The sequence below is a fragment of the Tarenaya hassleriana genome, unplaced genomic scaffold, assembly GCF_000463585.1.
Source record: "Tarenaya hassleriana unplaced genomic scaffold, ASM46358v1 Cleome20, whole genome shotgun sequence".
NCBI lineage: Eukaryota > Viridiplantae > Streptophyta > Magnoliopsida > Brassicales > Cleomaceae > Tarenaya > Tarenaya hassleriana.
In genome coordinates this window covers 1,297,603-1,312,553 of record NW_010965373.1, presented here as the reverse complement: position 1 = coordinate 1,312,553, position 14,951 = coordinate 1,297,603, and the positions used below count along the sequence as shown (strand labels likewise).

The 14,951-nt window shown below is 39.2% G+C and overlaps 4 protein-coding genes across 5 annotated transcripts; 1 reads left to right on the top strand and 3 right to left on the bottom strand.

Moving 5' to 3' along the window:
* Nucleotides 1-94: 94 nt before the first annotated feature.
* Nucleotides 95-1,886, bottom strand: LOC104813692. The gene is made up of 5 exons (XM_010541395.2): nucleotides 1,517-1,886; nucleotides 1,298-1,362; nucleotides 1,014-1,189; nucleotides 641-749; nucleotides 95-478 (listed from the first exon to the last, which is right to left on the bottom strand). The coding sequence occupies exons 1-5, from the start codon at nucleotides 1,803-1,805 to the stop codon at nucleotides 188-190; spliced, it is 930 nt and encodes a 309-aa protein (XP_010539697.1). The 5' UTR covers nucleotides 1,806-1,886; the 3' UTR covers nucleotides 95-187.
* A 121-nt stretch (nucleotides 1,887-2,007) lies between these two features.
* Nucleotides 2,008-5,212, bottom strand: LOC104813691 (putative UDP-glucuronate:xylan alpha-glucuronosyltransferase 3). Of its 2 annotated transcripts, none has more exons than XM_010541394.2 (4): nucleotides 4,990-5,212; nucleotides 4,192-4,401; nucleotides 3,434-4,056; nucleotides 2,008-3,328 (listed from the first exon to the last, which is right to left on the bottom strand). In XM_010541394.2, exons 1-4 carry the CDS (start codon nucleotides 5,043-5,045, stop codon nucleotides 2,295-2,297), a joined length of 1,923 nt encoding a protein of 640 aa, XP_010539696.1. In that variant the 5' UTR covers nucleotides 5,046-5,212; the 3' UTR covers nucleotides 2,008-2,294. The 2 variants fall into 2 exon arrangements, with proteins under 2 accessions (XP_010539696.1, XP_010539695.1); XM_010541393.2 differs by having other exon boundaries at nucleotides 2,066-3,328; nucleotides 3,434-4,068.
* Nucleotides 5,213-5,755: 543 nt separating this feature from the next.
* LOC104813689 (protein LAZ1 homolog 1) lies at nucleotides 5,756-9,010 on the top strand. The gene is made up of 9 exons (XM_010541391.1): nucleotides 5,756-5,925; nucleotides 6,431-6,866; nucleotides 6,963-7,019; nucleotides 7,140-7,248; nucleotides 7,373-7,554; nucleotides 7,630-7,718; nucleotides 7,823-8,078; nucleotides 8,184-8,432; nucleotides 8,518-9,010. Exons 2-9 carry the CDS (start codon nucleotides 6,651-6,653, stop codon nucleotides 8,788-8,790), a joined length of 1,431 nt encoding a protein of 476 aa, XP_010539693.1. The 5' UTR covers nucleotides 5,756-5,925; nucleotides 6,431-6,650; the 3' UTR covers nucleotides 8,791-9,010.
* On the bottom strand, nucleotides 9,001-9,671 carry LOC104813690. The gene is made up of 2 exons (XM_010541392.1): nucleotides 9,486-9,671; nucleotides 9,001-9,409 (listed from the first exon to the last, which is right to left on the bottom strand). The coding sequence occupies exons 1-2, from the start codon at nucleotides 9,599-9,601 to the stop codon at nucleotides 9,163-9,165; spliced, it is 363 nt and encodes a 120-aa protein (XP_010539694.1). The 5' UTR covers nucleotides 9,602-9,671; the 3' UTR covers nucleotides 9,001-9,162.
* Between the last annotated feature and the right edge of the window lie 5,280 nt (nucleotides 9,672-14,951).

The following is a 14,951-nucleotide window of genomic DNA, read 5'->3' as shown; positions in this document are numbered from 1 at the left end:
TATAATCTAGATTTTGATTTTTGTACGTCATTTATGTGTCCTCTATTATGCTAAGAATAAAATGGTTACAAAAATCATTCATAATAACATATTATGTACAAAGAAGATAATATTTTTGTAATCTCACATTGGATGTTATTAGCAACTAATATTTTTATTACAATTATATTATAATCATGTTTAATTATCAACATTCAGAATGCAAACGGACTAATCGCAAGGAGTCGAAGGATGTCTCGAGACGCCATTCCCTCTGTTTCTTGTTCAAGGGCCTTCCTTTACCGGCTTTTTCTCGGTTCACTCTCACATCTGCAATTCCCCAGATGCAGATTTCCGCGTCCACGTCATACGACACGAGCCTGAATATACCGTCGGTCTCGGCCTCCTCGGTCACGTACTTAACGTACATTGCCCTGTCCTGGAACCGGTCCAGGTCCTGTGGGATCCGTATCACTCTCTCCACACCAGGCGATGAGACCTGCATGCCATGCCATGCCCTTTTGTTGTATCACAATCGTATATGTGGCAACTACAAAGATCAGAAAAAAGGCCAAATCTTGAAGTTGCAGTTTATGACCCTCCATAGATTTCTCCCCTATACTTCGACAAATTTCGTTCATATCAAACAGTGAATACATACCTCTAGAGAGATGTTGTCGGGAATGGACTTGGCAAGCTCAGCTTCATCCAAGCGTGCCCTGTATGTTGTCGAGAATGCTTCAATGTCTTCCATGGTTGGTGAACCAGACCTAACATCATTGAAGGAGATGGATGTTTCAGAAGTTCTCAGTCATATTTCACACATTGAATGACTGTTCTCGTGCGCATAAGTTCATCTAAGACGCGGGTTTTCTTGGAGTTGCATCATATGCTGAACTCCCTACAAGACGCTAAACCGAAGAAGGAATGCATACCACCGTCTCAAAAAGATCCTACAACGGTAGTTTTACCCGATTTCGACCTAAAAATCATAAGAGAGTCTAAGAAAGTTCATCTTCTTCGGAGATGATTACCTGTTGGTGAGCCGCTCAATACGGACTTGTATGGTGGAATTCAACAGAGACTTGAAGGCATAAATGCCCAAATCGCCATCAAAGGACTCGCAAACTGACTCAGCGATTGTAAAAGCTTCCTTATCCCACCATGTACCAGCAAGCTTTACACCTCCTCCACCACCTCCATCCCCCATCTCCAGACATTCACAAACATTAGAGACATCAAAGTTCAAAGATTTTTACAGCTACCTGATGATGTCCGGAAAAGACAATGATGAGTATACAAGACATGGCAGACTTACATAGAGCTCGGTCTCGTCTTCCACGTAAAAGTCTTCATCATCATCATCATCATCCATTTGCAACTCTGTTCAACAAAGAACATCATCTTCAACTATTCTGATTTTGGAATGACTGAATTATATCCTCCAATAAACCCAATTTCATCTATTTTCGATACATTTAGTATTATCATCAAGATAAGGATAAGCAATAGACATAAGCAAAACGGTTTTTCGCACCTTCTTCGAAATCATCAAGAAGAACTTGGTCCTCTTCGTCTTCATCTTCGTCATCCGGTAATTCCTCGACTATGTTCGGTCTCGGAGCCGACACGGGTTGTGCATCGCTCGACTTCTTCTTCTTCGCGTTAATCACCAAGGACAACTTCGGAGGCCGACGAAATGGAAAGGGATAGCCAAACCTCGCCGGAGAACTAGAACTATTGACGGAGACAGAACTGGTCGTGTGGGAACTAAGCGGAGCTGAAATTCCCGGGAAACGAAGGTTCGACCGAGAAACCAAATCCATCTTCTCGGACTGGTTCTTTTCCCGGGAACTGGGTGAGAAAATCTGAAAATAGACGAGAAAGACTCTTCTGCGGCTAAACCTTCGCTTCTCTCGGAGCATAAAATCAAATTACCGGTTTTCTTAACCAGCTTCCGGTTACGTAGTCGGTATCCGTCCTTTCTTCTGTGATAGAAGGGTATTTATGTAATTTCGCAGGCAAAAATATTGAACCACCTATATATATATATTATTGAGTTCGGATCGATTTAGTTATCACAACCGAATCGAAATATCCACAGCTGGCTACGGACTTTAGATATTGAACCGGTGGAAAACCCAAACCGGAGCATTTGGTTTGGTACACATTTGTGCAAACAGAACAAATCTAAAGATTCTTGAGGTAAAAAAGGTGTTCAAGTTCAACAATGCATGAAACTCTCTCATCTCTGCATCTATGGCTTTGTTGTATCCCCAGAAAAAATAACTATATAAGGCAACCAAAGAACGAACTCACAAGGCTCTTGAGAGAGCGAATTTCTGCCCCGGAGGAGGCAATAAACCGGCGGTGGAATTGTCGGTCCAGTTCTTGTCACCCCAATGCCAAAGCATACTCTCCCAGAAACAGAAGTCTTCAAAACAAGTCTCCAGTCTCTTGTCTTTGATCTTTATCTTCCAATGCCCATCTGTGTAATTCCCTTTCTCGGCTTGCCTTCTGTCCCACTCGATCTGCGCCTTCTGTTTCGATCTCAGCAGGCAGAATTTCTGCAGGTTCTCTGGCATGGCGTCGTGAACTTTCCACCATGTTTTGTGGGCTATATCGCTTGCAAACTCCTGGAGAATGTCGACGTTCCAGTTGCAGTCGTAGTCTCTGAAGCATAACCAGGGTTTGTTCCCGAGGTAATGCAGGACATAGAGTATCGGAGGATCGGCTCCGAATAGACGGGTCTTCGCCTGTTTCTTCTCGGGTTCATCTCCTTCCCAGAAATGCTTCAGGAAATTCATGTGCTTTGGAATCCGATGCCACCAAGTGAATATCTCGTTAAGGTAACCTTGATCTCCTCCGTTGTATGAAACGATCTCATCGATGTGATCCATCAACAGCTGGAACGTACAGTTGGATGGCTCGACTACCATTACCCCCGAGTTGAAGAGCGTTGCATTGTTCCCTGTAGCAGATATCTCGGGCATCTCGAAGAGGAAGTCGATGTTCCTAAGAATGAGCAGATCAGCGTCTATAAAGATGATCTTGTCATATTCAGTCAACTGCCAAAGCCGAAACTTGCTGTAGTTCCACTCGTTGTATGCTTCTGGTTCGGCCTTCGGGTTTCGGATTCTCTGAATCGTGTGGATCTTCCATCCAGCAGCTTCTAGGCCACCTCGGTGGTAGTCACTTATTGATTCATCGACAAGTATCACGAGATCCCGAGTAGAACCTGCCATACGAATACTCTGTGCCGCCGTAATGGCTCCACATACGTAGAAATGAGCAGAGTGCAAGATGGTTGCATACGCTTCCCGCTTTGCTCTTGCCGAGTAGAAGTTATCTGCAGACGAAAACGAGGTCGGTTCATGTTATTATTATTGAATCATCATACATAATCTGATACAAACTTTGGGGGAGAGCTAAGGACTGGAAATATGATAGTCACCTTTAGCTTTAAGAGGAACAGCGAGTTCACAGGAACCGACGGGCAGTTGTACCTTTTGCCTCAATGTGTTAAGGTCGGGCTTGTACAGCCAAGCGTTTCCCCGATGGGTAACGAGTTCCTTGCAAGTAAAAAGATTCGGGATAGGGAAGCAATCGGATATCAATAGGACATGTACATCATGAAGCCCTTTAGAAGAGGCAGCCACTCGAGCTGCTGCAAGTTGCAAGTGTAACCGAGCCACGTCCCTTGACCACTTCCCTGATTTTTTGTTGCACGGGAGCTTGGCAATGACAAGATCGATCCGAGGTTTTCCAGGGACTTGAATCCAGGGAAGAGAAGGACAGATGGGAACTTCGAATTCTTCTTCTTCATCGATCCATTCCGGGTACAGGGATTCCCAAGTTACATTATTGGCTGCACATGACAGGTGTAACCCGATATGCTCACCGTCGGGTATCAGCTCCTTCCACAGATCAATCTCATCCTCGTTCAAATTTATAAAGCCAACCCCCTGATATTCGTTCCTTCCGGGTAATTTCTCAACAATGTATGACATGTGGTCCCAGTTTATCGTGGCTGTCGATATATAGCGAGGGTCAGCATCACCTGACTCTTTCATCCATCTGTTTATCAAACTGGACAATGTAAAGTTCTCATTAAAGTATCATGCCCAGGTCGTGCCCTCTAAGAAACCGTCAAAGAGAGAACACGGGCCTGCTTATAACATGAGATAAAACTGTATAGATAAAAAAGCGTACCTTGAGTGACTACCGGATGGATGATCGACAATGTATACGGCAGGAGAATGAAAAAGCATAAACAGAGTTCCGAGCACAATAAGAGCCAACACAACTTTCAAAGTAGGGAACTTGACGTTCCAATTTCTATACTGGAAGGAGCCATGGACACCCTTTTCGACATCTTTGACGTCTCGATATCTCAGGGATCTTCTTCTGCTTGTCTCTTCACTGTCAAAATACATTAGTGAGAATGCCCGTCAACATATTGCCAGAAGAAAAGAACAACCATTTTCCATTGCAAAACCTTGGGCGTGTCTATTCTATGAACAAGAAATCCAGATAAATCTGAAATTGCAGAAATGAAATCAACATTTCTATGCACAATTGAGGATACAAAATATTTCAGAGACGAATCTCAACTCGAAAACTAAGAATAGGGAATACCCAGAAACCGCATCAAGAACAAGCGTGATCAGCGATTGCAGACTGCTAGATCACTATTAACGAGCTAATTCGCGTACTTCAGTTGAATTTTGGAATCAGCACGGAATGAGAACCGCACACAAAACTTGAACGAACTCAGTAAGGCAAATACGAATACGAAACCCAAATCCAACAGGTAGATAGATCTCGATTGTGCTCGTTATTTAAGCCGATTAATACAAATTCTTCGGAGCTCGAACTCAGCCGACACCACAATACGATCGGGGAAAAAAAACGGAGATTCGATTCCGCCTAATCTAGTCTTCGTCTAGCATAACAACAAGGAAACGCAAGAAACTAAGAAGAGTGGGATTACAAGGAGCGAGAACTTACGACGAACTTGACATTCGGTGTCTGGGCTCTACGGGACCAGGGGAAGTAACCCTCATACTCCCGAATCGATCAGTAGAAGCAGTAGCTGTGTCCGTCGCGCAAGGAATGGCGGCAACAATTGCTCCTCTTCCCTCCCTGTTTGGCTCCCTAGAAAACTGCCGAGAAAATCACAGAGACTAGAAGTCACCGAGAGAAGGAAATTCAACGAAGAAGCAGGAACGATGAAATGATTTATAGTGTGTAAGGGTTTTGGGAGCGTGATTAGTTGCCAGAGTTGTTAGTAATTAACTAAATAAATCATATTTTTTGGACCAACGCATTATTAGACCACGTGACGAAAATACGAATTTCCCCCAAATCTAACAATTTCTTCCACCCGTGTCACCGTGTGTGCGATTCGTCACTCAACTCACATTGATATTGGAAATTATTTTCTATGATAATATTGACTTATGAAATAAAAATAAGACTGTTTGGAATTATGTATGAAATTAAAAAATATAAGTATAGTTTTAGATATATTTACAAAAATAAAGATTCATTTGAAAGCCTAGAACTTAATAATTAAATTTTTAGTAAACATTATTAGAAAATTAAAGATTTCAGTTGGAAAAGAAGAACGAAATTCATATTTTTACGGTTTTACCGCTGGCCTTTTTCTTTCTATCTTTTTTAACATTGAGGTAAAAGAGTCACGTCAGCATAGTCACACAGAAGGGTTTATATTTTTGCCAACCGCCAAAGCAAAGGGGAGTTTTCCCCATTTTTGGGCTCTCTCTCTTCAACACGGAAAAAGAGGACAGAAAATTCAACCGAGGAAAAAAAGAGATCTCCTTTCTCCGAGAAATCTTTTCCTGGGCTCGATTTTCTCGGAAATTTATCTCCTTTGGACGAGCAAGTTCGAACCCACTGAGGGATTCAGTTTTTTTCTCTTCGGTAACCGATTTAATTTGCGGCTTTACGCTTTTGCATGAGTGTTTTTTTCGATCCTTTTTCTGTGTGTGTCGGTTGCGGAATCGTCGAAATCTGTACGACGTTGCTGATTTAGGGTTCGGTGGTTCTTGATTACTGGGAAATTCGCTGCTTCCTTTGCTCTGTTGTCTTCAATTTGATCCATGTGCCTGTTCGTGTGCGTTTCTTCGTCTGTTAAGCTTGTTGTTTGGTTTCTCGGAAAATTTCTTACCGGGGCAAGAATCTGAGGAGAATGACCCAGATCGGGAAAACTCGAATGAATTAGCTGTTTCTGTATGTTGGGGAACTGATACATTTTGGTAGCTTGGAGATTCAGGGTAGCAGAGTATTTTCATTTCATCTTACTGGATAAAGATTACACATTTGAAATTGAGAAACTCTCTCCTGGTACCCGTTTTCCGTTCTTCCCGATGTTGCTGGGATTCTTATTACTGATTATAGTTCGGCTTTGCTCTTTCTCGTAATGCAGGTAGTCTGCTCCTATCGAATCTAAGTTCTCTTTGCAACGCAAAGTTTTGACAAAGGTTCTGTCTTTTTCGGGTGAAAGTCGTGATGGCATAAGGAGAAAAGTCGGTGTCTTCGTGTCTATTATGCATCTGCGAGCAGTAGAACAGTTGATTCAGCTTTTGAAAAACAGTTAATCCTCTTGGTTAATGTAAGCATTGCTTCTGTCATTTTGTTGTCTGTAAATGGGCTGGAAGATTGTCCTCTGCTCTCTGGTTTTGTGTCTTGGTTGGGCGGAGTCCTCAAGTAGATCCAGGAATATATGGCTTCCGAGCCTTGGCACTGATTTGGGCAAAGCCTTCAGTTGGCCAATTTTTAGTGCCAGCATTTTCGTCAGCGTTGCTATTATCCTCTCCATGTACCTTATCTTCGAGCACTTGGCTTCTTATAATCAGCCAGAGGTGTGTTTTCATCTCCTTGACTACTAAGTTTTCACTGAGAAAAGTTAATTGTATATATATTTTTCTAAAGCCTGAAATCTCCTTTCCGTGTCTCAGGAGCAAAAGTTTCTCATCGGACTTATTCTGATGGTTCCTGTTTACGCTCTAGAGTCGGTAGGATTCCATACTGTGTACATTGATCCCTTACTTCTTGTTCATTTTTCTTAGAGTTCTCATTTCCGTGTAGTTTTTCTTTTTCTTCTAAATATTGGTTCTTTATATATTCTTGAACAGTTGTTGTCATTGTTGAACTCAGAAGCAGCTTTCAACTGTGAGGTGATTCGAGATTGCTATGAAGCCTTTGCACTCTACTGTTTTGAGAGATATCTGATAGCTTGCCTAGGTACTCTGAAATAACTGGAAATTGTCCCGAGCTTCCCTCTCTATCGAACTGCCTCTCAAAGGGACCTGCATTCTTGTTTGATACTTAATATGACTCAGAGGTCATTTTCCCTCGTTATGTGCAGGTGGAGAAGAGCGAACAATTGAATTCATGGAACAGCAGACAGTTATTAGTCCAAGCACTCCTCTTCTAGAAGACTCGTGCTATGGAGTTGTCGAACATCCTTTCCCTTTGAATTGCTTCCTAAAGGATTGGAATCTTGGTCCTGAGTTTTATCATGCCGTGAAAATTGGCATTGTTCAATATGTATGTTGCCCATTCTCGTGATTCATGGTTCATGATGTTTTCGTGGTGTCAATTATTCAAAATTCCCTGCTGCAGATGATACTGAAGTTGATCTGTGCTCTGTTGGCAATGGTCCTTGAAGCTTTCGGAGTTTATGGCGAAGGGAAGTTTGAGTGGAAATACGGGTAAAGATTACCTCTTTTTGTCTCCCTCCAAAGTTGTTCAAATGTGTGATATCTTGCACAACGTCTTTTCCGATATTCTTTCCTCTTTTATCATCTCTGTGCAGATACCCGTATCTGGCTGTGGTTCTCAATTTCAGCCAGACTTGGGCATTATATTGCCTTGTACAGTTCTATTCTGTCATAAAAGATAAGCTGGCACCGATCAAGCCACTGGCCAAATTTTTAACATTTAAGTCTATCGTCTTCCTCACGTGGTGGCAAGGTATTGCGGTCGCGTTCTTGTTCTCGATGGGAATCTTTAACGGATCTTTGGCTAAGGAACTGAAAACACGTATACAGGACTACATCATCTGTATCGAGGTAGGATTAGAAACTATCTGTTGTATCTGGTATTATATGGGTGTGAAAATATGTAGCTTGAGGATTCTTCTGCTCGGTTTGAGATCAAAGCTTGGGTTTTTACAGATGGGTATTGCTGCAGTAGTCCATCTCTATGTCTTCCCTGCAGCGCCTTACAAGCGTGGGGAAAGATGTGTTCGTAATGTGGCCGTTATGTCGGACTATGCCTCTTTAGGTGTACCTCCTGACCCGGAAGAGGTGCAGGACTGTGAAAGATCTACTAGGATGCGCTATGCTAGATATGGTGACGACGGGGAAAAACGCTTGAATTTCCCGCAAAGTGTCCGTGATGTGGTTCTTGGTAGCGGTGAAATTGTAAGCTTTTCTCTTTTTTACTGTATACCCTTGTCTGAGTTTTCTGGATTCTCTTCCCTTCACCCATCTTCTCTTTGTTTGCTAGATTGTGGATGACATGAGGTTCACAGTCTCACATGTTGTGGAACCTGTAGAGAGGGGAATCGGGAAAATAAACCAAAAGTTTCATCAGATATCTGAAAACGTCAGACGATACGAGCAGCAGAGGCGGTCGTCGTCGTCGTCTAAGGATGATTCTTTCCTCATTCCATTGAATTCATGGACGAAGGAATTCTCGGAAGTTCATGAAAAGATGCAGGAAGGGAGTGTCAGCGACAGCGGTCTGCAGAAAGGAAAGAGGCAAAATCGCCGTTCTTGACTTGTAGAATGTGCAGAGTTCTAGGGTTCATCTTTCAAGACCATCTAACAGAAGGAATTTGTAGAGGAGGATACACTGGGAAAGGGGATGGCTGACTGGTTTATTCATGTATTGTATAGAACTTAGAGGAAAGCAAGAACTCCTAATGGGTGTGTATGTAGAGATCCAGAGATAGTGATTTTCATGCATACACTTGTATTGAACGTGACAGATTCAGATCGAGGTTTGTGCTTCACGAGTTCCGACAAGATCTGTCGAGGTTTGATGATGAAACCCATCAAACTGGAACTGAATAACAAATGAGGTGGGGAGAAGAGACGATACACTATTGTAACTAACTTTGTTTCTCAGATTTGAAAAAGGTCTCGCCTATCATTCATCAGAAGGAGGAGGAGGAGAAGGTTCGTTGATGGAATTGCCACGCTCTCGAAGCTTGGCAATGGCGGCTTTCATGGCTTCCTTACGCTTCTTGCTGGCCAACACTTTGGCCTGGACTCCGCTAACGTTTGGGTCCTTCTTCTCCGCCTGTGGCGGCGGCGGCGGCCTTCTCGCTGCTGCGTTGGCCTCCTCCTTAGCGCTCCAGCTCCACACTGCACCGCTCAGCCCCAACGCCATTGACCTGCACAAACACTATTATGTGTTTTTACATTTATTTATTTTTTTATATTTATGTACTTTGAAATCTCATGAAGAACCTGCGGTTGATGGGAGGGAGGTCCAGGACAACGGGAGGAGACGGTGGCCGTGAGGAGGAGGAGAAGCGGCCGGTGGTGACAGCAGCCGGAGAGAGATGGCCGAGTGAATTGGCCATTGCGTGTATCAACTAATAATAATAATAACGAATGCCCTTTTTCTGTTTTTGTTAACGATGGAGAAACCCGAGGTGGTGTGTGATGAAGATGTCTGCGCAATTTATATCTGCAAATTCATTGGTTGGATTTGGATAAGGTCTTCCCCTTCTGTGGACCCACCAACACATCTACTTACAATTTTTCTTTTATAGACTTGAAACCACAGCATCTGGTAAACATAAACCGGGCTAGACCGGTTTTAAACCCAAAATCTGAAACCGGTTTTGGAGCTACGAAACAGAGATTGATATAGAATTTTATTATTATTATTCTTTGATTACAGAAACAGAGATTGTGAATCTCGGCCCAATTATAGCTCTTTGGCCCATACATAATTCTCTCTCTCTCTCTCTCTGTATATATATATATATATTTTTTTTTGGGTAACAATCCTTGCTTTCATATTTGTATACCATGTGAAAACCCCTCTCCAACCAGGAATCGAACTGCCAACCTCTGAGTGTTTTGCACCTAGTTGCTGACCACTCGCCCACAAGCTGTTGGGTTGCTTTCATATTTGTATACCAAATGGAAGAAAATTGAAGGTCGTATCACGGACAGATTAATATAGATATAAAGGTATATACGTTTAGATGGGGAGATTTATCTCTAGTAAATTATAACATTGTTATACCTAATAAAATTATTTGAAATGTTTAAGATATAATTAAAAATTATATTTGTCTTCTTTTTTTTCTCTAATTTGAGGTATTTCTACACCTCAGATAAAATAGTTATTTGGATATTGCCAAGTTTATATTTCAAAAGTCTTTTCAATCATAAATTCCTTCGTTGTATATTCACTGTGAGTAATTGAAAGTGCTTTATACCAAATATATCTATTATTTAAAATATATGCATATCTTTTTTTGTGATTGTAGCTGATAGAAAATTGACAGATTTCGTAATAGCTATTAATAGTAAAAAAAAACCTAATTAAAGATTTTTTTTTATGAACTTGCCTCCACGAATAATATATGATATTTCATTTTGTGCACTTTCCTTCGGAATTATATGGAAAATATTCATTCGCATGAAAATCACCAAACTTAATACATGAAAATTATCAAAATTTAATTAAGAGGCGTCTGTCCTTGTCAATGACTTGGACGTCATTCTCTTTTTCCCTTGAATATGCTTTTCCAAATCAACTTTTTGACTTTGAAATTTCCCAGAATTAAAAAACAAAAAAAAACTACTTTTTATTTTAATTTATCCACTGACATCTGTATTATTTCATGTGGGCGCTATTTAGATCTTGTACTTGCAAAAAAATTATTGTTACGAACATTATTACATATTTTTCTGCAATATTCCATGTCCAAAATAAAATCTACTGAGTCATCAGATAAAAATAATAAATATTATTTTTTGTGAATATATACGTAGAAAGAATATATACTCACAAAAACAATATATATATATATATATATATATTATGTAGAAGTGAATATATGTAATAGAACCAAGTCGATACATGTGTAATGGGCCATTATGGGCGTGGTCCACGGTGGTGCGACCACAGACACGTGGCACAACTCCGTTGGCATAGACGATGACCCGAGGCCTTCCGTGGCTTCGTCGTCCAGGATTTGACCATTTTACCCTGAGTCATCGGTCGGTTTTACACCCTGTGCCCTTTTATAGTATCATGCCTGTCTTGATGGTGACATATGTATATCGACTCTGAAAACAAAAGATGGAAATGAAATGATTGTCGATGGGAATTAAACAGGAAAAAAAAAAGAAGATATATATTTTCTTGCCAAAATATACATTAATTAATAAACACATGATATATGGATCAAATACTGCTCACAAATGTGCGTTTTAGTTTTTATTATTAACTTTTGAACCGTTATGACGTCATAAATGACATGACGTAAGAGATGACGCAATGAGGGAAGATTATATACCGCTAGTTAACTATATATGTAGAGCTTTGCTTGTAATAATTTAGTCAAAGATTATATTCCATGCAGGTACCGAAAATAGATTCTTTTTATACACATGAATTATATATATAGTTATATCACTAGAGGTTCCAAATATATTTAAGACCTTTTGAATAATAGATAACCAAAGTCATGTCGAATTTGGTATGGGACTAGGTTTTTTTAATTAAAAAAGAATATAATTAAAAGTGTTATTGTATAATGGTTTTTATGTGATGATCTTTTTATCTCGTGATTATTGCAAAAGTTATTGTGTTTTCTAATACGAGTTGAACCGACTTTTGCCAACACGATAATTCGTTGATCAGAAAAAGAGACGGAATTATATATATATTATCTTTCAAAATTGAAAAAAAAAAAGTGTCTCTAATTAATACCCTAACGAATATTATATTGATTATGTAGACGGCTTAAGCTAGGAAATATTCCCTGCATTTGGAACGATATTATGGTTTGGCTAACGACTTCTTGGGAGTCTCTGGATGGTAGACAAATAGCGATTCTTGCTTGGCAGGCTTTGATATACATTGTATGGAGAGAGCGCAACGTTCGAAACCATGGTGGGATTTTCTCGGACCAGGATTCTATCTTTCATAGCTACGACAAAGCACTTAGACGGATGGCGGCATCATTCCGGTTAGAGCGGTCGGGCTTCGCTTAAGAAATTTTACAAAGATGGTTTGGTTAATTGTTGTATTGGTTTTGGTTCATCATCACTGTACTCTCATGTTGTCTATTAGGAATATTTTGCTAAACAATAGATCGGGACGATACCGGTCACAGAGTCTCTTTTGGTTGTATTGGCTTTTCACCTATCCTGTATAGGTTTGGAAAGCCGTTGTATAAGTTATAAGAATAGAAATACCACATTTTGACAAAAAAAAAAATATTATATTGATTGATAAGTGAATTAAAGGTCAAATGATATTTTGTTTGAAGTGTTTTGTGACAAAGCTGAAAACGACACATTTGTATGCATCCGAATATGAATTGCAGTTTGTTTTTCACTTGGTAATATATGTTGGTTGAGAGCATCATTTAATTAAGGAGTCAATATTTAAAGCGATACATAGAGAATATGTTCTACTCAAAATTAACAAGATATGCATGCATGCATGTAATATAATATGATTAGTTGGACCATCAAATTATGCCACTATAATCTATCTCTCTCTCTCTATATATATATATTCAGCGTTTGGGAATTTTGTATAGGAGCATGTGGTAATAACTAAATCATAGTTTGACCGATCCTGTAAAACTACAAAAATCATTGATGATGATCGATGGTGATGGTCGTGATGATGTGACGGCCGTGATGATAAAAAGAGGTGTATATATATATATACACACACACAAAAACAGAATGAACTTTAACTTGAGAAAAATAAAGTAATACAGGATTGGACAATGAGTAAAATCATAAAATACTATATATGTATATATATATTATATTTTGTATCAGGTCATATATAGAACCAGATGTGTATTATAATTATTATAAATAATCTTGTATTAATATTACTTGCTGTCTTTTGTGGATGAAATTATAAAAATGGCAACCATTAAATATTTCAAGTATTATAGGACCGAGCCGATTTTTCCTGAAACATAAAAAAAATGTTGGCATGAGTACGACAAATAAAAACAAATTATATATAAATATATATAATATTTTCAAAAGAAACGCTCAATCGTGGGACCACGGTTATTATCATAGTCGTTGGTCTCTTTGGGTTTACATCACAATAAATAATATAAAAATCATTCGACCGTATTATAATCGGATAGAGGATTAAACGCAATAACCTTCTTTCCGATTAGAACATAAAGAAAGCAAAACAGATCAAAACAACAACAAAAAACATATAGATCGGCCGGAGATATGATGATCAAGCGGGCGTGGGGTGCACGCGCCGCCCCTTGTCATGATGGTCGTTGGTCTCTTTGGGACTAGAGGAGGAGGAGGAGGAGGAGGATGAGCCGCCGGAAAAGATGGCTTCGACGACCATCCTCTTCACCAGTTTCCTCTCTTTCGGTATCACGCTTCCCTCTTTCTTCGAAAATGGCCTCGGCCCCTGCTTCCCCCCGGCCGACCCTTCCTCTCCGCCCGAGCTCATCTCTTCACCCTTTGTGTGTGTGTATATATATCTATGTATGTATGTGTGTATGTATGTATGTATGTATGTGTGTATGTATGTATGTATGTATGTGTGTGTGTGTGTGTGATACAACGCAGAGAATGTGAAGGCAAATTTATAGAGAAGGTGGAGGAGCCGAAGAAGAGAAGCCACTGCTTAAAAACTTATGTGCAAAGGTGCCCATTTCATGTCTCAGCTTCAAGTCAAACCTCGGAAACTTCGCGTTTAAGCTCTCCTAATTTATTATTATTATTTTTTTTTACAAAAATTATTTTTATTTTTTATTTTTTAGTCCGAAGGGGCATCATCACATATGTGTGCTTTTAAGTTTTAATGTCTTCCACATAAATATACCAAATATCATATATCATATATTAATTAATTCCGATTAACCTGCAGTATATAATATTAGTACATATTCAACCAAATTATCATATATTATTAATTATTAGTATCTTGATGACTTTTCTTTGTATCTTTCATATTTCATTTCACTTATTTTTAAGGATTGTCGCTACGTGTAAACCATTGTACGTAGGATCACTCAGTAATGTATTACTATTAATCCTAATATGATATTAGAACTGCAAAAAAAAAACCCATAGGAATACTAATAATCTTGATAGTTATCCTATTACGTACTTTTTTTTATAACCGAATATTTTGGACCGAGTTCTAGACTAATATCGAGATTCTATTATTACGTACTTAGTATCGATCTAAATACAATTCTCTCGTGAACATGTCATTAATGGACATGAATTGAAAGGAACTATGTTACATTCATTTACATTATTTTTCCTATCATATGGCAAAACAAAACCAAGATATATATATATACACATATATATTAGTTTATTTTCTGATCGATAGAAATTAAATACCAAATATAGATGATCTATAGAGCCTACACAACCATATATTCTTTTTGGTTCTAATAGAAAAGTAATTTATTCTTTGATTCGTTAGGCTATGGCCAACTTATGAACTAATGTCGGTCCAAGATCCTCAAAGAAATATTGCTACGATCCAAATTATTCAAATCTTCTCTCTTATTTAGTGTAACATTTTTTTTAATAACCTTGTCTCCTCTTGCGCGTCTTTATGCGTATTATTATAACCACGACCTTCGATTGCAAGACTTGAGGAAATATACGAAAACATTTTAATTCAATTATATATATATATATAAATTGCAGTTTGTTTTTCACTTG